Raw genomic sequence first — 22674 nt, 5'->3', positions numbered from 1 at the left:
TCGTATTTGGAACTCGGACGTTTTGGACAAGTTTAGGGATGTTTTGTAGTATCGCAGCTTCAACTTTTTAAATGGGTAGTTATTGCTCAGCAGGTGGTAATCTACTTATGAAACAAAGCATTTGTCTTTCTTTTTTTAATAGGATTAGGCCCAACTCAAAAGGTTACAAAACGCCATAGTATGTATAATAAATATTCTATTTACACTTTCAAGTAAATATTTACCACAGCACAGGAAAGAAAATAACAAAAGGTAGAAAAGCACCTTTAAATGTTCCCTGGGAAGAAGCTTGGGTAAATAGTTTTGTTTTTCAGTCATGGACAGAGATCTCAGAATGTTAACTTTAATTGGACCAAACAAAAAAAATCAGGACTATGTAATAAAATAATATGGGTTCGGAATCGAAGCGAACAGGATCCGCTCTGGTGTTACGGAGAGATTCGATTTGGGTCAAAATGTGCAGCGCAGCGTTGCTTCACTGTCTTAACTTGAGGTTTTCGTGCGTCTCCCCGTAGGATTTCTCGTGCTGCGCCGACGGCTGTTGCGAAGTGCATTGGCCCCTCCGGCCCCCTGGCGACGACGGCCCGGCCTGCTTTCTCCTCTCACCACGCTGGCTACGGACTGACCCTGGGGGTTCTGCAACGCCTGGAACACACTCTGCCGTGTCGCCTCCCGATCCACACATGTGAAGCTCAGCGCCACGCCCTCGTTGCTCTTCATGACACGAGATGTACTGTCGGAGGTGCCGTCGAAGCAGCGCCCCAGGGCGATCTCTTTGGCCGTGCGGGGGTCTTGGTCCGTCACCGTGTAAATGCCATAGTTGTGGCCCAGAGGATCAAGGGGCGCCAACATGGTGAACTCATTGGTGTCGTTGTTTACGGCCAGGGGCAGATGGTTGACCAGGTATTCCTGAAGCAAGGGATTGACGTTGTCCCTTTTGCAGCTTCCCTGGGGGATCACCTTCACGAGGGTGCGGTCTACTCGGTCCTGATCGTACAGCATGCCGCTGCACTTGAACTCGAGGCACACGGCTGACATGGTGTTCTGGTCCATGTCGCGGATGCTGCGGATGTCACGGAGGCCATACAGTTGACCCACGGTCTTGGGGTGGGTACCGCCCATATTTCGGGACCGCACGTTGATCTCGTGGGGGCTGCTGATTTTGACTTTGATGTAGCAGGCGCGGTATTCCATCGGCTTGGGCCACCAGCTCAAGTAGTCCTCTGTCCAGCTCATTGGGTCGTCTTCATTGAACGGCACAGTGTTGTAATCGTAGCGGTCTCCCTCCACCCTAGAGAAGCGAAAGTGTGCAGCACTGAATGGGGCCTCCTCGCATTCTTTCAGCTTCTGAAATGCGTACACTGGACCGTTTCCCTCCTCTGCTTCGTTGGGGCTTGGTTTTGCCACACTGATGCTGAATGCTGTCTTCTTGACTCGGGGATCTTCGTGGTCAGACCGTCTGTAATTAAGCTTGCCCAGATACGGCTGAGGGACTCCAATGACGCCTGGATTAAGTTTCGGAGTGGAGGGGACTGCTTCCAGCTCTTCTCCTCCCATGTTGGCCATGACGTAGGCAGAGTAAGCGTCAGCTTTCTGTTCATCGCAGAAAGCGGGAAGACAGGCACCGTTAGAGCCTGTGATGACACTATCAAAACGGCCCCAGGCACGTGGATTAGAGGAGTAGCCGGGGGTGGGCTCCATGTTTATGAGACTCACTACAACTCCCTCCACCTGCTCGCTGGGCATGAAGCGCTCACTGCGGAAGGCCCTTACCTTCACATAACACCTCCGGTTTTCAGGGACATCCAGGTTAAAGAGACGCCTCTCTCTGATCTCCATGTTCCCAATCAGAAAGGTCCTCTCCTCTCGTTTCCCCCTCTTTTTCTTCTCAATCTGCAGACTGCCTTCCTCCTCCCACAGGCCGGTATCAGGGTTCAGTGACCAAAGCTTCATCTTGTCAAGGTGCTCGGACATCTTTACCTGGGCAGAATCCAGGAAAACCTTCACCTCACCAGCGTTCAGTTGTTCTCCGTCTTCCTCTCCGCTGAAGTCGACTGAGAACATCCCATAAGTCCTCAGTGGAAGGGTGTCGCCCTCTTCTCCCACAAAGCTGAGATCACTTTGAGCCGCTGCAGCTGTGGAAACATCTCTGGGGTCCAGAAAAGTCACACTAGCTTTGACATTACCCACAAAGACCTCTCCGTTCTGCTTGTAGAAGGAGTCGGGAGGAATCTGGATTTGAACCATTGGCTCCTGACCCTCTACTTCCCCAAGCTCAAGAGTGTTGGTTTCTGTGGAGCTGATGGTCACCGGAGCCTTCTTCCTAAGGAGTTTGATGTCATGGTAGACGGCGCCTCCTTTGGTGTTAAATGGGAGTACCTTTGTTGTGTTGACAAATTTCTGCATGTTATCCACAAAAGTCAGCACCAGCCTCTCTGTGTCCGGGGGAACCTGAATGGAGAAGGTGCCTTTGTAGCCGGTGCGGCTAATTCTGACTCCATTCATGTAGATATGACCAAACCTCATGGGCTCACCCGTGTCTGCAGCAATGGCTCGGCCTCTCACGACGGCCTTGGTGTCCACACATTTCTGGCAGCCACACTTGGTCACAACCATGGTGGGCAGTTGATAGCCCTGACATGTTAGCTGCCTCTCCTCCATCTTTGCCACCCCACAGCAATAAACCACACTGTCTTTACACCTAATACCGTTGTCCAGCTTGCCAGCACACGTGGCTGTGGGGCACTTGCCCACGTCATAATAGAGGGAGTCGGTGCTGTTTTGATAGCAGTCGTGAGGGAGTTGGATGAGGTGGGATTCAGGCTTGGGATTACATGATGGCTCATCTTTACCTGTGTGAAAAATATGAATATTAAAATGGTTGTACTTTTTTGTTTCATTCTCCCATCTACCATCTCTCATATTTCTGTTATTTTTCTTTATATTGCAGAAAAAAGTCTCTTAATATCTACCATGTGTGTGTTATTTTTTGTTTTGTTTTTTTGGTCTATTGTGTGATTGCGGTTTGATTGTTTTGAGAAAAGCTGACCTAGAACAGTGAGAGTAGCTGGGTTGGTCTTGATAGCTCCAGTTGGACTGATGGCTCTGCAGTAGTACTCCCCAGCATGCTCAGCACGCAGCTCCTTTATAACCAGCGTGCTATCGGAGTGCTTCCCCAGAAGGCGGTCGTTATGGAACCTGTTGGTGCACAACGATAAGTCAGCTGAACAAAGTTATATCTATGTTTAAATAATAACGACTTACTCTGTATAACCAGTGGTGTATTCGTAAAAAATTTCAAGGGGGGGGTCTGGTGGGGACACCAATCCTGGTGGTGAGGGAAGTAGGAAGTACTTCAAAACACTACAATCACATTTGAAATTGGACAGAATCGATAGAATTTATATATATATTTCCTTATATGTACTAATCTTCCTTGAAACACCAGATAGCGCCATTGCCCCAAAGCAGGTGGAAAAGGGGAATGGCAGTTTTACAAACAGTTGTTTGTTTTTTTGTCCATTTGTTTTAACAGAGATGGCAACCCCGTGCATCCCCTCCCGAGTTGAGCACTGTGTGCCATTTACCATTGGTATTGGTCCGGCGGGGGTGTTCCGGCCACACGGCAGCAGAAGGCAGCAGTTTGTCCCTCTCTCCTGGCCTTGCTCGTTGGGTTACCTAATACGTGCAGCCTCTCTGAGGAACCACAGGGCAAAATGATCAGGAGGATCAGCTTCCTTATCTGTACAGTTCAGATTTGTCTCACCAACAGTAAAGGTAAATTGCAGTGAAATGCTTCTGCAGTGTTTCAGTCCTCCATCTGGGAACTTCACAATACCTGCTCTTTCCAGGTGGACACTGAGGACGGAGGTGTGTTCAGCGCTGCGGGGCACACGGATGTCCAGCGAGGCGTGGCCCTGCAGGCTTACCGTCAGGCTGGTGTTGCCGTCCGGGCAGAGGCCGGGGATGCGGAAGTGTCCGTTGTGATCGGTGAGAGTGACGAGTTTGCCAGCGTGCAGGATCGCCGCCCCGGTGGCAGTGAGACCCCCGGAGCTGCGCACCGAGCCCAGCACGATGTGTTCCTGACACATACACGCGTCACACTCGGCATTCACCTTCCCCATCAAGCACTTCAGAGAGCACCCTGAAAAAGCACAAGACAAACACCCGCCACAGTGGGTCAGTATAACTACCACAGCTTTTTTTTTTTTAACATCAAAATGTATGTTACATGAGGTCAGAGTTAGACTACTGTAAATATAAAAGACTGTAGAGCATTTCTAGCAGCTACATCACAGCCTGCTTGCCTGTTTCTGGGCAGTCGGCTCCATTACAGGATTTCCCCTCCAGTCGAGAGCCTCTGCATGGTAGAGACTTGGATTGGCAGTTTCTGGAGCGCACCTGGACCCCCATCTGACCGCACAGGGCTGAGCATGGGCCCCAGTCTGACCAAGGGCCCCAGAACCCCTCAGCATTGTCAGTGTTGTCTGATGGGAAATAAAAGCCTCATATAAACTGATTGTGACATCGGTAATGTCAGTCTGGTACAGCCCCGTTATTCACAGGGTATGGTGTGGGTAATTTATGGATCACTTCAAAAGCTGTTTAAGTGTTACAATGTTGTCAAGTTCCATATTCATTATCAATGGGACCTTCTGTTAGTTACATGCCAGTGACTCGATAATAGATGACTTAGAGGCATTAGAGAAATAGGAGCTCGCTTTAATATGGGGTCTAACTTTTACATCTCTCCGGAAACGGAAGAATCATTTATCCAAATTTAGAGAAGGGGTCGAGGGATGAGGCCAACCTCTGGGACAGAGGAACCGGACTGCATAGTTGGAGCAGTTGCGGCTGGGGCCCTGTTCGTCATTGAGGCACCAGAAGCCCACGGTTGGGTCAGCGTGGACCTTCTCCCCGGTGTCACGGGCTGAAATCCAGTTCGTGGTCCTGGCTTCAAGAGCCTTCGGAGAGTTACAGACCTTGGAACGGTAATAGAAGCGAATGGCCTGCAGCTGCTCGTAGTCTCCACGGCCTCCGGGGTGATCGACATTGAACCATGTGGTCCACTCATAGCCGTCTGGACACAGAAGTTTAACAGCTAGTTTTATTGTCTCACTAATACCAGCTACATGCCGTAAATGTGACACAAATTACTGAAAAAATATGTTCACATACTATTAAACTCACTTTACATCTGGAATTATCATCCATCACGGGTTATTAGATTGTAATTGGTTACAATAAAAAACACACTAAAAATGTGTTAGAATTTATGGAAAGTAATAGATATCAGGGTTTTGAATTTGGATATCTTACTCTTTTAGAAACTGAAACCAAATGTTTGAAATCTTATGTCAAGTTGTTGAAATCTGTTTCCAGTTTGCAGAAGGTGATGTCGGATATTGCTGTAGATTTTGGTGCAGTTTTCAAAAGCTTGATATCAAATTGAATAAAATTTGAGATAAACTCTAAAATTGTAAGACTTAGACCTAAAATCTTTAAAATTTAATATTCAGAAATGAATATCATGTCTCTGAAATGTTATATCTGTTTGCTGAATTTTGAGATAAACATTTTTGCCACACCCACATTGGTTCCTTAGCGTGATTTTGGAACTTTAAAATCAAGTTTCTGAGATCTGTTATCAGGATTTTGAAAACTTATTTAACACATTATGCCTGCATTAAAGGACATAAATTGTAAGCTCAGCTCCAACCAATAAATGCATATAATTCAAACATGCACGAAGCTGCTCTTACAGCAAAGCAGTCTACTTTGCAACAACAGATTGTCAGGACAATTGTCGATTAAGGATACTACAGATGTTGAGACTGTTTCTCAAGGTATTTAAAATGAGCTACACTTCACTGTATTTTGGTCAGGGTTGCATGATGTTAATTCCAGGTGTAACGTGGATCATTATTGATGTGAGCCCATTGTGCAGCTAATTTCTGATTTTGATCTTTAAAAATTGGAAATTACCTTCAGATTCAGACACAGCAGGTTCTCGCCCCCTGTCCCTCCTCCACGACCCTGTGAGACAGACAAAACGCGACAATAACTCTGATCAATTCTAACTTGATCACTTGTCAGTGTAATGGATTCATATCTCACCATATTTTCCTATTCTGGATGTTGGTAGCTTGAAATAAATTAAGCAAGTAAATTATATTTTTTCCAACAAAGTCATTTTTTTTTCTTCAAAAATTCTGGCCAATTTATACGTACGTGTAGGAAACATATTCCTCTGCATCATGCCTTAAAATCCTTTAACGCACACTTTGGAGTGGATTATCCCGCTTATACCATGGTCACTTACCAAAGAATTAAAATAGAAGCATTCACTTGTTTTTTCACTTAACGCTTTGGAAGCAAAGGTTAGCCGCTAAGCTAACTTTGAATGTTCACTGGCCTTGCTATTGGTTCAGTGTGTTGCTATAGTTACAGCATATGAATTTAGAACAGTGATTACTGTTTTAACGCACACCGTCCAGCCAATCGGAGACCAGTATTCTATACGGTATCATCTGCATAGAATGCTCTTGTGCCCTTTACACTGCGAATAGAGACCTGCTGGTCAGCTGATCACAAACAGAATAAGACAACAGCTTGAAAGCATGAAAAGCAATCCGTTTATTAGCGTCTCAACACTTTCTAAAGCTAGCCAGCCAACCAGCGTAGGCATGGTGGTGCAGCATGTTGAGGCATTAATTATGAAGAACTTTGGGAGAAGTGCACTATGCAGTCCGTTTAGCTCACCAGTGTTTCATAATCCTGTTCACTGTTGGGGAAAACATTGTGTAGGATCCAGTGTTGCTACACCACGATAAAGCTTTTCAGGAGTTTTTACCTTAACCTTAATTCATGCTGTGCATCAGGAAACATGGTAGTACATGTGAGGACAGCCCACATGTACAAACTTGAGAATGTTTTGAGTAAGATGCAACAGTGGACATCTGAGAAGCATCAAATATGCAACATCCAGTCACAGCAGCGTCAACAGAGTATGTTGTTAAATTTTTAGTTTAATCCCAAAACACCATAACAGTGATCCTGATATTTGTCCTGTTACTGGTGAAACAAATTCAGTAAAACAAACGATAAAACACTGGCTGGATGCAGCACGATGTGCACACATCTGTCAAACTTTTGGATTACTGAAACCGGACCGGGAATTCTTCAAGGAAAAGGTCAATGATCCAGAGCACACACATTTCCAAAGTGATTTGAACATTATTTGTTAAACTCCCAATTGTGTTTCCTCACAGGATTTGTGTGCTAGCTAGTTACCATTTATCTAGCAAGTCCATTTTGGATAGAAATTATGCTTTCTTGAACCATTTTTGACTCCTCTATTAGAATGATGCATGTGCTGAAAGGCATGTGTGTGTGTGTGTTTACAGGCATCGACGTGTTTGTCAGAGTGCATTCAGGGGAAGGAAAGCAAGACCTTGGTCCATCTCAGTGTTTTTTTGTCTGGTCAAGGAGGAAATCAAGAATCCTTACATCTTCTCAAGAGACCAACCTTGAGTCACAACAGCAGTGGCAGAGGTGAACGCCAGGACTACGACGAGAGGCCACACTGACATTCTGGCACTTTGCTGCTTCTGACCCCTGAACTTTCACCTCTGGTAAGCAGCGTTTCACACCAGGAACATCAAAGGCAGAATGGGCCAGCAGCAGATCTTCACTGGCAGAAAGATTGAGATGTAGAAAAAAAAATCAGCACTTAAATGAATATGAGACATGCTACCTCTTGACTGTAAAGTGGGAAATTATTTTAGAGGATTTTTTTTTTATCCTCGCCTTCAATCTCCAAGGCTCCTCTGTAATTTGATGAACTTTTTGAATGTTTAAAACGTGCCCCAAAGAAGTTTTACACATTAAATTCAGCAAAATGCGAGTTCAAATTGTGCCATGCCCGACCAATCAATGGACATATCAATAACCGAAAAGATAGTTCCCATCTTGCCTTACTTTGAGAACAGCAGAATACAAAAGAGAGGAGACCCATGAAAGATCATTATGGCTGTGCACATAACCCCACTCGGATTACACATCTGTGTTAGCAATCAGCATCTGTCAGGGGACACATTTCTCCATCCACTGACGAAACACAAAGTTATAACACAATCCAAGCACAAAACCCACATGCATGTGCACGCACACATGCACATTCACAAAAATTATGCATTTATTAGGCTTTGATAAAGTTTAAAAATGCCATTAGTATTGCATGTGTTGTATTTTGTGGCTAGAATAGCAGCCATGGCTCACAGAGTAGAAAGGTGACAGATTACGTGCAACAAGCAGCATGCTTGCTAACAAAAACTCTTCCAATACTGATTTCACTGAAGTGGCAATCTAATAATTGATGTGCTAAAACCATCGCTTCTGCTTTACTCGCAAGCATGTTAAAAGGGAAACTACTCTAAATGTACAATTATACAATATTTTAATGCTAATATTCTGTACATCTGCCAGTAGTATTTTTTTTAAATGCAGATGGTGACTGGATTGAAATTACATTCTCTGGGCTGAAACAAATTGTCAGCAGAGTACATTATAAATAATTATTTAAGTATGCAAGTAATTATGTAGATTAGGTTTAAAAAATAGTGCATTTATACAGCACACCAATATGAACACAGATTATACAAAATATGTGTCCTCTCCTACCTCCTTTGTGTGTGTGTAGTGTCCTGGCTCTCCTGAATGCAGCTGTTCTGGGTAGAAACTGATAGAGATTCTCTCTCTCTCTCTCTCTCTCTCTCTCTCTCTCTCTCTCTCTCTCTCTCTCTCTCTCTCTCTCTCTCTCTCTCTCTCTCTCTCTCTCTTTCTCCTTCACACAGCCCTCTTGCTTCCCTCCTGTACTGTAAGTGGCCATCCCCCTGCACCGTCTTTTATGCATCGTGGCCCTCCCTCTCTGCTTGGCAGAGAGCCCAAAGAGTGTTGGACGATGGGTGAACATGCCTTTTGGCCCTTTGCTTAGTCTTTTACTCTCGCCTACAATCTACTTAATTCATCAGCCTCATGCGCCGACCACCAGGGTTATCGATGATGCCCTACATCGAGGGAGGTCAGGCAGGTGGTTTGATTAACAAACACGGATGTTAACAGTTCTACGCCGGTAGGTCAGCGATCAATGCTGCTTGAGTCAAATTAGATATTTGACCTCTGCTCAGCCCACAGCCTCACAGCCAACACTTTGCAGTGCACAAGCTTGAGTGCCGAATGTCAATTCTGGCAACCAAGCACACAGAAGAAGATACAGCATATACTGAGCAATGAGGTTGTAACTGTCGCTGTTCACTGATACCTCCGCAACAGGTAGATGAGTCTGGACTGATTCTCGATGGAGACAAGAAGGCCAGTTTGGCCTATTTTCCATCACGGAATGAGATGAAAGAACTGGATAGTAAACTATCTCAAACCGTTTGTCCAACCAGAGTCTGGTAAGAAATAATAAGATTACCCTTCAAACAGCTAAGATCACAGAACACAGAGGGAATGTGAGCATTTAACTCTGGATCTGATCTCTGGATCGGATTGTGGTCATTTCCATCTCACGTATGTCTAGGTTTGGGTATGTGAGGGTATCAGATCACCGCCAGTTATTAGAGGATGAAGAGGCTTGATTAAAGGCCAGGAGGGCTGTTCTTGGTGAGTAATTATCACATGCTCTGTAATAGTCCTAGTAGCACTCCACAGCTTAAGGTGCTGCTCCCAAAGTCCCAGCAATGTCCAAAGACTTAAGAGGTTTTACGATCACATGGTGCCGTTTAGTCAGACAATCTAGAAATGTTCACTTGCCTCACAGTGTCAAATACAGGTAGTCCAGGTTACGAACAAGGTCCGTTTTTGAGCCTGTTCTTATGTCGAATTTGTATGTAAGTCGGAACAGTTACGTACGATTCACATCTAGCGTCAGTTAGTCAAATATTTGTCTTAGTTGAATGCATATTCAACCTAAAACATTATATATGTAACTGGTTATTTTCTTGCCCGGTGCGGGATTCGATACGGGGTGTACTGCACCGCTCGGCTAAAGGGTCAGACCCGTTAGCTAGGGGCTAATATGTCTTATTAGTAGTTTACATATGTAAAATACTAATAAGACATATTAGGCCTTACATATGTAAACTAATAATAAGACACGTTAGTCCCTAGCTAACGGGTCTGACCCTTTAGCCGAGCGGTTAGTGATGTCGCCTTGTGGTGCAGTACACCCCGTATCGAATCCCGCACTGGGCAAGAAAATAACCGGTTACATATATATCATATATATATAATGCAGTTGTAGTGGACATAATTCACCATAGCTCGTTGTTTGTATGAATTTGACGCGCTCACTTTAAGGGCTCAGGGCGTGGCCATGGTGACGCAGCGCCATGTGGTGGCGGTGCGGAAGTTGGGAGAAGACAAGAGACGAACAATTGCTCTCCTTGACCGCCACCCCGCGTCTTCTTCTTCTTCTTCTTCTTCTTCTTCTTCTTCTTCTTCTTCTTCTTCTTCTTCTTCTTCTTTTGTTTCACTGGCAAAATAGCAGCCAGACTGCGCATTACCGCCAAACTCCCCAGCGGCCACTGTCCCGGGAGCGGGTCGCGACGGGCGGACGCCGGCCGTTTGACGCCAGAAACCTCGGGTGAGTGAAAACAGCAACGGGAGCGTTTATTGTTTCCACTTTCGTGTTCCGTTTCTTCGGTCCGTCGCTTTGCCTTACGCGAGATTTACGCCACGATTACGAGGGGGCAGACACACGAGCATTTTAGGGGAAAACGCAACAACGTTTACGCGATCCGACTTAAAATGGCGACGGCGGCGTGGCCTTGTCCTCCCCTCGAGCCGACGAACCGCCCTAAAACGCGCAGCGTTTAGAGCGTCGCGCAAATTAGTCCGCCCGTTAATTTAGTGGGACCCGTTGTGTGTAACGCGATTTTTTTTTTTTTTTTTTTATAAATCGTAGGCTTTACGGAGGCGGGTTCGTAAGTACGGAGTTCGTATAGCGCGCGCTCGTAACCCGGGACTACCCGTCTACATAAACGGCGCTCCTGTGTGACTCGATCTGCGCTGGGCAGGGGTGTAGCACAAAATTCTGCGCCCTATACAAAAGCACCCTGTGGGCCCCTTTCCTCTTTTGACTCTAACGCGTCACTTGTTTGAGTTCTAGTAAACTGTACGTTATTTACAGTCGCAGGGGCGATTCTAGGATCAGAGCTTTAGGGGTGCTGAGTTCAGGCAAGATAAATTGGGGGGGGGGGTCAAACCATTTTCGAAGCATGGGGGGGTTGCTGTATTTTTGTTGTTAAAATATTACGTTTAAACCATATACTGGATATGGATTTGACATTTCTTCAGCTTATTAAACATGGACATACAGTAAAAAATAAAAAACATCTCTTCAATTTTAGGGGTGCTGGGGTTCAATTTAGGGGCGCTGCAGCACCCCCAAAAATGGGCTAGAAACGCCTGAGTCACAGTACATTATTTTTACCTAACTGAACTCTTTCTTTGGGAAAGACGTGACTCTGTGATTGTGCTTGTATCAGTAGTCACTCACGACAGGATTATCTGATCTTAAACCAAATCAACTTTATTCATATATGACGTTTAAAACAGTCGAAGTTGACCAACGTACTGTATAATTATAGTGAAAGGTACAACAATGGTGAAAAAAAGGTAGTGAAAAAGGCTTGAATAACGGCACTTAAAGGCAAAGATAAGATAAAAGGCAACATCAAAATATGTGCCCAAATGTGAAACAGAGTAAGACTTGTGAGATCAAAGGAAAAAAATTATAAATGATTTGAAAAATACTGAAATATAAAAACCACCAAGAACAACCAAAGGCCATTGAAAACATGTACGTCTTGATGTCTTTATGCATGCCCAATAATCCAGGTAAGAAAATCACAGTTCATCTGGAAACGTAGGTCACTTAGATAAGCGATGAAACGTTTCTCTCAAGAAACGTTGTGTCCAGACGAACTGATTCAACTTTCTGTGATGTAAGTCTTGAGTTTTGTCTTAATAGTGTCAGTTGAGGGAGAACGTTTTAAGGCGGAAGGCTGTCCCAAAGGTTTGGAGATGTCACTGTGGAGACACCATCTCCCATCCCCACTGGAACAGCTAAAAGCAATCGTTTTGAGGATTTGAGTGGCCTACATTTGGAGTAGGGGCAGAGAAGTTCTGAAATCTACAGGTGTACCAGCCCATGTAAGGCTTTAAAAACAAATAAAAGAACCTTGAATTAATCCTGTGTTTGACAGGTAGCCAGTGCAGGGTTGCTAGTACAGGTGTGATGCTGTCTCTCAGTCTGGCACCAGTTAGGAGTCTCGTTTCAGCATTCTGCACCAGCTGCAGGCTGGACATGACCTGCAAAGAGGGCATGACCAGTGCCTAAGTATAATGAGTTGCAGGCATCCAGCCTTGAGGACATTAATGTGGTGGTAACAGTCTTCATATGGTTGAGAGAGAGGTTTGACTTCTGTTTAGCAATGTTCCTCAGCTGAAAATGGCAACCTTTCACCACAGCAATCTGTTTATCAAATTTCTGTGCCGAGTCAAAGATGACACCAAGATTCCTGGCATGGGCATGGATGTTCCATGTCAAAGGCGCTAGGCAGCTAGCTATACTCCCTTACCTTAGCACATCAAGTTAAAAAAAAAAAAAATTGGCAAGAAGGACACAACAATGGGAGCGTTAAACTGATTTCAGGACATCGTCTTTTCCCTTTCCGGTATCTTTGAATTCTCAGAACAGAGGAGCAATGCAAAGAACGAAGTGAGTAAATATTCATGATACTGTGAGTTATCTTTGTCAAATGAGCTTTCATGACGCACCTTGCCCCAGATTAACAAGTGACATGCACAGTAGAGATATTACCACAGTGCACCGCTCACTTTAAATGGACGCTCCTCTTCAAAAGCAGGCCTTGAGAACATTGCTTCCAGATGGAAAGTAATTTCTCATTCCGTGAAAAAAATCTTACATAATGTTTACCTTCCACCAATTACTGCATTTCCCCAGCAGCCGTTTGTTGGAGAGGTGAGAGGTCATTCCTGTGGTTGAGCAATGAGCAGGTGATGCTCCAGTGATTTTTTTTTTTTTCCAAGTAAATCTCGATGGCTTCTTGCTTCCACTGTATTTCTACTGAGAGAGGAACACAACTGGGTGGTTTGTTCAGCGTGGCAGCGGAACAGACAGCTGAAAAGCTACACCTTAAACCGTAGCCCAAATCACAGCCTTATCCGGAAAACATATCTTCAAAAATTTCTTACTCAACTGAGTCACGTTCATTTGGTAGATACCTGAGACGTCTAACTGTGAACACAAAATAGACAGGATAGAAATGCCAGGATCACTTCTATCCTTGTGAGAGGCCTCTCCTTGGTGCAGAGGAGAGTCATCCAGGGCTGGGATAGTATTATTATATATCATCTATCAATGGTATTGCATACGATTATAGATTATTGTTTTGAACTCTTTCTCCATTATGCACATATCCGTCTTCTTCCACAGAAAAAAAAAACGGATATGTGTTTATGGAAAAATACTCTAATTTTTAGAATTTTGCGTATACTGGCATATAATACTAAAAATGATTAAAAGTGAGATTTGTAGAAGGTGTATTTCCCTTCTTTTGAGAGGAGATGCAAGTGAAACCTGTGGATATCCAGCAGTTGAGCTAAGCCAGGTTAAACTCATAAAAAAGATATCCATGAGTTTCTCTGACTCTATGTAAATAGGGCATGTAGGAAAAAACCCGAAACCAAACAGCCCCTCTAAGCATTGTACTTCTGCATAGGTAACCAAATATTATGATGTATATTATTGTGTTGTAAAATTAGGGGTGGTTATTGTGATAATTATGTTTTGCATATAACCCAGCTATAGTTCATCCTGGTGATTTTTTTTTTTGCAGCCTTTGACCACTTCCTGTATTCTGTACCACATCACTTGTAGTCAACAGACAGCAGACAGGGCAGGAACCTGTAATGGTGCATTTTACTAACAGTAAACTCTACAAGCAATTTAGACGGGACAACTTTATAAGATTCTTTAGGACCTCAAAGGAACTTTATTTCTTCCTCAACAAGGAGGCCACCGGGTAAAGATGAGAGGATGGAAAATGTTAGAGAAGGGACAACAAACACAAACATGGACAGTTTGTTCTCTGGGCAACAGAGACCCAGACAGGTAAATCATGTTGGGCAGCGGCCATAGAATTACATCACATAAGACCAAGACGAAGTAATGTGAAAGTTGTAGTATTAACATTTTTTTTAGTTACGTATTATGGTCCACTTTCCACGGGGTAAGAAAAATCATTATTCCATTATCTCTGTCCACATTATGTCATGTAGATGTGTGGAATATTTTTCGATGGGGTCATATTTGCTCAACCTTGGGTGAAGTCTCCGATCAACGACAAATAAACCAAGAACTGACCACCTAAAATGTTTTAATTTTGGGCTTATTTTAGAATCAAGAGTAATGTTTATGGCCATATAGGTTTGCAAATACATGGAATTTGACTGGTTTCATGGCTCTCTGTGTAGTTAACATAGAATTACAACACAACAATCTTCAGATATATATACACAAGAATTGACTATATACAGGCGAATAAGAGGCGATAAAGTGCAACGGTGCAGAGGATATATCAGAGATGCTGAAATGGATGTTAGCAGGTTACTTACATTCATGCCTAAGGTAGCTGGACATGACAGAGTGTATGAGTATACGTACAATGTACAGTACAGCATATACAAAATGGTTCGATTTATTTGACAGTGTTAAGCGTTCATTTGAATGACAGCCCACGGAAAGAAACTTTTTATATCTGGTTGTTTTGATGTACAGTGCTGTGTTGCGCCTACCAGAGGGGAGGAGTTGGAACAGGTTGTGACCAGGGTGTCATGGGTCTACAGTGATGTTGCCTGCCCATTTCCTGACTCTGGAGGTGTACAAGTCCTGAATGGAGAGCAGGTTGGCACCAACGATTTTCTCTGCAGACTTAATTGTCCATTGTATTCTGTCCCTGTCCTGTTTGGTGGTCGATCCAAACCAGAAATTGATGGATGTGCAGAGGGACAGACTGGATTATTGCAGTGTAGAAATAAATCAACAGTTCCTGAGGTAGGTTGAACGTCTTGAGCTGGTGGAGAAAGTACATTATCTGCTAGGCCTTTTTGATGATTGTGTCTATGTTGGATGCCCACCTTACGTCCTGGGAGATTGTGGAACCCAGAAATACTGTAGGTTTTCACTGCAGACACCGTGCTGTTGAGTATGGGTGGGGGGGGGGCGGTGTTGGGAGGCTCCTCCCGAAGTCCACTGTTATCTCCACTGTTTTGAGTGTGTTCAGCTCCAGGTTGTTATGGCTGCACCACAGGGCCAGCTGATCAACACCTATATATATGCTGACATGTCACCATCCTGGATAGGGCCAATGATGGTTGTGTCATCCGCAAACTTCAGGAGTTTTAACAATGGGTCACCTGAGGTGCAGTCAATTTTGTAGAGGGAGAAGAGTAGAGGGGAGAGCACACATCCCTGCGGGGCGCCAGTGCTGATTGTCTGGGTGATGGATGTGATTTTTTTTTTTTCCCAGCCTCACCAGCTGTCTCCTGTCTGTCAGCAAGTTTTTAATCCACTGGCAGATAAGGGCTGGTACAGTGAGCCGGATGAGTTTGGAGTGGAGGATATCAGGGACGATGGTGTGGAACGCTGAGCTGAAGTCCACAAACGGGACCCTTGCGTATGTCCCTGGGGAGTTGAGGTATTGAAAGATGTAGTGCAATCCCATGTCGACTGTATCCTCCACTGACCTGTTTGCTCGGTAGGCAAACTGTAGGGTGTTGGAGCAGGGGGCCTGTGATTTCCTTTAGGTGGGTCAACACCAGTCTCTCTTGAAGGATTTCATGACCACAGACATTAGGGCAATGGGCCTGTAGTCATTTAATCCTGTGATATGGGGTTTCTTGGGGACCAAGATGATAGTTGAACTCTTTAAGTAGGATGGGACTTCACACAGCTCCAGTGATCTGTTGGAAGATCAGTGTGAAAATGGGGGCCAGCTGGTCAGCACAGACTTTCAGACAGGAGGCTGACACGCCATCCGGACCCGGTGCCTTCCTGATCTTATGTCTCTTCCAGAGACAGAAGACCAGGAAGACTCATCAACCTGTCACACTGTTGTTGTGAATCTTTCATGTCATTTCAGGTGTTAACCAGACACATCCAGAGCCAAGTATGGTCGTCACTGAGGTGAGCTGCAGTGTCCATAAGAAGGATGTTCTTACCTTAAATATTGCTTTTCATTGACGCTATGTCTCTTCGTGGCATGTATCTAATGAACTTTTGGTTAGAGGGTTTTTTTGACCACTAGGCTGCACTTACTACCTTATTTTGTACATGTATATCATGACAGTTACCTGGAATAGTGTAGGGTGGCTGAACTAAGTTTCTCTGTTATACATTATTCCAGGTTAGCGTAGGAAAGGTTTCGAAACACAAAGTTGCATGATGCATGGAGAGTTACCCTTTTTGAGATCTGGAATTCCAACAATATTTGTGGTTGACGGAACACCGTGTTTTGTCAGTTGTGGTATATACCTGTCAGTCAAATTAATGGGACAGGTGGGTTTTGTTCCTCGGTGATAAATGTGTCCGGTGTGTACGAACAGCACTGAATTACCATATCTCACCACACTATCTTTAACCAGTGTTGGGTGAAGCTCAGCATTGTGGCTTTAATCCTGGCAGCAAAGGAAGGTGAGAACAGAGCATTTAACATTACACTTCAAACCAAATGCATCCAAAACATTCATTCTCTGCACTTGCGTAATCCAATTCAGGGTCAAAGGGGGTCTACAGTATATCCCAGCAAGCAATGAGTGGAAGACAGTCTGTCACAGGTCCAATGCGGACATTAAATCCGTTTATAGCTTTGACCAGTTGAGCGTCTAATTTGCTCAAAGTCAATGTCTTTTTGGGATGATGGAGGAAACCAGAGAAGCCAGAAGAAAACCCATGTGAATGAGGGAAACATTAACATCCACATAGGAGGGCTGGGATCCAACCCAGGAAGCTTTTGCTCGGAGGCAACAGTGTCAACCACGAAACCATCACGCCGCCCCCGAAAACCAGATACGAACAAATCCAGGTGTCAAGTCCAGTCGCGTTAAATCAAGTTTATTTGCTTAGCCCTAAATCACAGTAACAGTCTGAGGGCTTTACACTGACACAGTAAAAAAAACACGTATAGATACAGTAAACGACAATAGACGACACCTTCCGTCCTTCAACCCTCAATGAGAAAAAACTCCACTGAAAAATCTTTTTTCAGTGGGAAAAAAAAGAAATCTTAGGAAGAGCGTCGGGGCAGGGAATCCTCTTCCAGGATGGATCGGAGGTGCCGAGTGGACAACATGCCTCCAGATTTAGAAATAAAACACTTATTGACTGCACTAAGTGACAAAAAAAAAAAACGCAACGTAAGACCGAAAAGTGGACACTGGGGACAAACATCTCCATATGAAAAGTACATGAAGCGTCCCGCCCAAACCTTGTCATAGTGTGCAACCAAAAAACACACACAGCCACATACTCGGACGTGAAGATTTGAGTTGAAGGGTCTCGTTAATTTTGGTTAGGGCTTCAAGAACATCAAGACCAATGCGCTTAAACTTGTATCGCTGAAGAGCCAAATTACAGGGTGTCGACGTGACCCTATTGTCCCCTGGTGCTTCCTATGGCATGCCTGCCTTGGTGGAGGACCTTGTGTGTGTGTGTGGGGGGGGGGCTACCAGATCTATCTATCTATCAATCTATCTGTTGTATATAAACACTTGGTCTTCACCTTCTCACCATCCTGTTAATGTCTTCTCTGTATTGTCACTTATGTCACACTAAGAGTATGATGACCAGGGGACAGGAGGTTTTACTGGAGAGCAGACAAGGACAGAGAGGAGACAGGAGGTTGGGTACGGTGGATGGACGGGTTGGGGGGGGATGTGGAGCTCACTGCTAATGACTCTACCAGTGAAGGTATGCAGAGCAGCTTCTGCTTCTGTCATTAGGGGCCTAGCACTGTACAGAGGGAGAAGACGGTCTGTGTACTTCTCCTTGGCTTGTGCAGAAAAGCCACCACGATTCAAATTCGAGGAAATAACAAGGGCCGCTTATATGTCGATTTACTTAACCTTTGGAGAAGAAAGTCCTGTTTTCAGCGAGCGAGAATTACATCACTTATGGAAAGAGACAGCCTCATTTTAGCAAGGCTGGTTTAGCCTGTTGAAAGTGGAATTGGTTTTTATTTTTGGATCGTGGTGAGGGCCCAGAGAGAGGACCACGAGGTTGCCGTTTACGTTCGAGCATTAGTAGGCTATTAGTAGTATTATTGCTGGCTCTTCTAGAAGTATTATCACCTCTGTTTGATACGAGAGACTGGAAATGCAGTAGGACATTTGTGATTTTGACGATTTTTAAATTCATTACCATGTAGAGATCGAGCGTCGAGTCTAATTTTAAAAGTCATGTCTGGACCCGTGTTATTAGATGGCTGCGGTTAAAGACGGTACTTAAACTTGTCATTACAGTGGCAACACAAACCGCCGCTTTTTATGTGTAAATACACTGCAGAGAGTGACGGACAAGTAAGACCAGAATCTGTTGCGTCAGCGTCAGTGGAATAAGTGATCAAAGATGTGAGGCTGCGTGTCTGGCAGAAAGGTGCTCATTTCACGAATGAGCGGTGACAGGATGAGGAGAGTCGTGTCTCAGAAACGGCAAGCACACAAACACCAACACGGTGAAGATGTTCTCTGTGAGCCAGACATCTGATGATGACAGAGCTTCAGAGTGAACTGTGAGTTTTATGAAGGCTCGGTGAGATAGCTGCTATGGCTTCCCTAAAGGCTATGAAGATTTCAAGGTGTAGTTCCTTGCTGCAAGCCTTAAAGCTGCAGGTTGCAAATAACTTGTTTGTTTTTTGGGGGTTTTTTTTGGACCCCCCCCCCCCCCCCCACTTTTCTCCCCAATTGCACCTGTCCAACCACCCCACCCTTCCGAGCCGTCCCGGTCTCTGCTCCAGCCCCTCTGCCCATCCGGGGAGAGCTGCAGACTACCACATGCCGCCTCAGATACATGTGGAGTCGCCAGCTGCTTCTTTTCACCTGACAGCGAGGAGTTTCACCAGGGGGACGTAGCGCGTGGGAGGGTCAGGCTATTCCCCGCAGTTCCTCCTCCCCCCTAAACAGGCGCCCCAAGCGACCAGAGGAGGCGCTAGTGCAGCGACCAGGACACATACCCACATCCGGCTTCCCACCTGCAGACACAGCCAATTGTGTTCGTAGGGATGCGTGACCAAGCCAGAGGTAACACGGAGATTTGAACTGGCGATCCCCATGTTGGTAGGCAATGGAATAGACCACTATGCTACCCAGATACCCAATAACTTATTTTTTGGTAGATATATTAACCAAAGATTCAGGAAATGGTATGATAACCTAATGGTCCAAGACACACCATGTGACATGGTTATGGTGTTGTCGGGGGTAAAATGTAGCGACCCATCAAATGCATAAATCACCCACATACATTTACAGAATGGATGTGATATTTGTGTTGAAACTTTGACAACATCGCATTTCTTTACGATATATTGGGAGCTTCTCGCATCATGGGGCAAGGTAGACCCAAGCTGTGATGAAGACATACGTAGGTAAACACAATTGCAAAGGAAGAGTTATGAAACATGTCATGGTTCCTGAATTCATACCACAATAATGACTTTCTTACAGGTATTATTCGCCCACAAGTCGTAGTGTAGACTTTTTTTTCTGCCTGCTTAACTTTAAGGACTCTTTAGTCTGGATACATGTAAAAGAAGAGGGTCCATGTGTTTTCCCACATGTGAGATTCATGTACGCTGAGACAATCTAGGCAGCACTTGCGAAGGCTTTGGATGTTCACTCCTGCCTCTGGCCAGTAAAGCACGAAGACCACAAAGAAATGTGGCCTTGATTAAAAACATGTGAGGGTAACCTGCGAGACGGATGATACGTGGTCCATGGATTTAGTAGAACAAGGTCATCTATCTTTCTCCTAGGCTAGGGCCTGGCAGCGCCCCCCCCCCCCGTAGCTCCTCAGTGATGAAGGTCTTGAGGAGGGGCTAACTTGTGACTTGGGAGAAAGAAAGGAAAAAAAAACAAAATGGTCACCAAAAACAGGAAAAAAAATGACTCCCTCGGGGTAGTTTAGGCCCCATCGACTCAGTCACAACCAAAAAAATTTATTAACTGGAAAATAGTTCTAGCACACCAAAGAGACTTAACTCTTAAGCAGAGTGGCTCAGGAGGCAGAGTAGTTGTTCAGTGACTGTAAGGTTGCTGCTTCGATCCCGGCACCTCGTATCGATGTGCTTGTGCAAGACTCTCATGATCCCCTAACTGCTCCCCATCAGCAGGTTTGCGCCTTGCGTGGCAGCTTTTGCAATCGATGTGTGAATGTGAGGCATAACTCATAAAGCTCTTGGAGTGCTATATAAATGCAGTGCATTTACATGTACATTACCAAAAACTGCAATGCACGCCACCAGGGTGCCTATCTTCCCTGCATAATGAGGCTATCTGTAGCCTTTCTTCTTTTCACCTGACAGAGTTTCGCCAGGGGGACGTAGCACGTGGAAGGATCACGCTGCCCCCCCCCCCCGAACAGGTTCCCTGACCGACCAGAGGAGGCGCTAGTGCAGCGACCAGGACACACAAATCCGGCTTCCCACCCGCAGACACGGCCAAATGTGTCTGTAGGGACGCCCGACCAAGCCGGAGGTAACGCGGGGATTCAATCCGGCGATCCCCGTGTTGGTTAGGCAACAGAATACACTGCCATGCTACCCGGATGCCCGGCTATCTCTAGTCTTAACACCCTGCTAAATTACCAGGGTTCATATCCGTGTGCTTTTGGGTCATGCCTCATTTATTAGTCAGTTGCTCAGGACAAGCTTCGGACCCTACGTAATGCCTACAACTGTTGCTGTACAAATAACACAAGTGTCTGCATGTTGTTGCGGCTCCCTGCTTAGTTCTTTTGTCTGCTCTCTGTTTACTCTATAAAGTTCTCACTATAGGGATGTCATTTACCTTCTATTTTGTTTTCTTATTCAGCTTGCTTTCAAGATAATTCTCAATGTATTTTCTGTGCGTTGTGACACTACTGTGTAAAATGAATATAAGATCATGAAAACTGCCCCGCTAGAATTCAATCGAGCCCTTCTCAAAGGATGAAATGCACATGAAATAACTAAAGGAAGAGCAACAGACATCACAGTGCCTGATCATGTCAGAGACTATAAAGGGACAATCTCAGTGATTATTCATGGTCTCTGTCCCAAGGCGGGCAAAATCTGAGAAAACTTCCAGTGTTAGAAGAGACACAGTTGGATGAGAAAAAGGGTTGTTTTCATGCTGCTCAGATATGACGGTCCTGGCAGATTCAGCTGTGACTAAGCAGTGGAAGAGAGGAAGGGGAATTGCACAAAGACTGGTAGACTATTCCCATCTGATGACTCATGTATGAGCAAGTCCTTCTGAGATCTAGACGAGACAAGACACCCTAAGAAGAGACAAGATAAGAGAAGTCAAAGCAAATTAAAACAAAATTTTTCAAGAAAATGGAGGAAAAAAAAACCCTCTGCACATTGTTTGGAAGCGTGTGTAGGTGTACATCCCTCTCTCCACCTGTCCTTTGTCTCTGTAGTCGTATTTGGTTTCTGTGTGATGAGATATGCACATATCCACATCGGTTTCTCTTAATCAGGACCACGAGTCAGGATGGAAACACTTAGTTTAGATTCTAACAGTCACACCAGTAACGCATAGAGAGAATATATGCCGCACTCTATAAATATACTGCCATAATGAAACGCTGATTTATCCATGAAAATAAATCTTGCAAATAAATGTTGAGCCTTTCCACAGGGTTACTGGTCAAGACTAAATGCTAGAGATTCAAACGGTTCAGTGAACATTGTGTCACGTAAAAAATAATTGTCGTGTATGAATTTCCAGTAAAGCAGCCAACGTAACTTTAACCTGGTTAGTTTTGTTCGGTATCTACTTTTCAGCTCATTATTTTTTTGAATCAAGTGACAATATCTTGATACTTAAAGTGGGGGTAAGCGATCCTGGGCAGAGCGCTAGCTATGTTTTGAAAACATCCTGCCGAAGAATCTGCCCCACTCACTTCTGTCTAAGAGCCTCATGAATGTGCAAGCAAGGAGGGACCAGGGGAGGCAGCAGCCTGCAAAGACCTCTCCTGATTGGCTGATAAGGAGCAGGTACAGAGACAATGTTCTGGTCCACTGCCTCCACCAAATAAAAATCTGGATGTCATCAAATCTCCTCAAGCTAAATGACAATAAAACAGCTCATGGTTATGGCTCCCAAGGCACTGCTCTGGAAGGTTGGAGATCTTCTTCTCAACATGGATGGCTGCTCCATCTGCCCATCCCCAGAAGTCTGCAGCCTTGGTGTCATTCTGGACTCCACCCTCTCATTCCAGTCACACATCAGATTCGTCACCAAATCTGCTCTCTTTCACCTCAAAAAAATCTCCAGACTCCGGCCATTACTGTCAGACTCGTGGCAGAGACCCTCATCCAT

At 44.8% G+C, this 22674-nt stretch overlaps 1 protein-coding gene across 1 annotated transcript; it reads right to left on the bottom strand.

Annotated features, from left to right (window-relative positions):
• Positions 1-327: 327 nt before the first annotated feature.
• cilp (cartilage intermediate layer protein, nucleotide pyrophosphohydrolase) lies at positions 328-22674 on the bottom strand. Its single transcript, XM_056278817.1, has 8 exons — positions 22613-22674; positions 7529-7617; positions 4811-5080; positions 4308-4487; positions 3839-4144; positions 3588-3696; positions 3050-3198; positions 328-2852 (listed from the first exon to the last, which is right to left on the bottom strand). The coding sequence occupies exons 1-8, from the start codon at positions 22672-22674 to the stop codon at positions 484-486; spliced, it is 3534 nt and encodes a 1177-aa protein (XP_056134792.1). The 3' UTR covers positions 328-483.

This window comes from Lampris incognitus, chromosome 4, assembly GCF_029633865.1.
Source record: "Lampris incognitus isolate fLamInc1 chromosome 4, fLamInc1.hap2, whole genome shotgun sequence".
Taxonomy (NCBI): Eukaryota; Metazoa; Chordata; class Actinopteri; order Lampriformes; family Lampridae; genus Lampris; species Lampris incognitus.
This window is presented reverse-complemented; position numbering and strand designations above follow the sequence as displayed.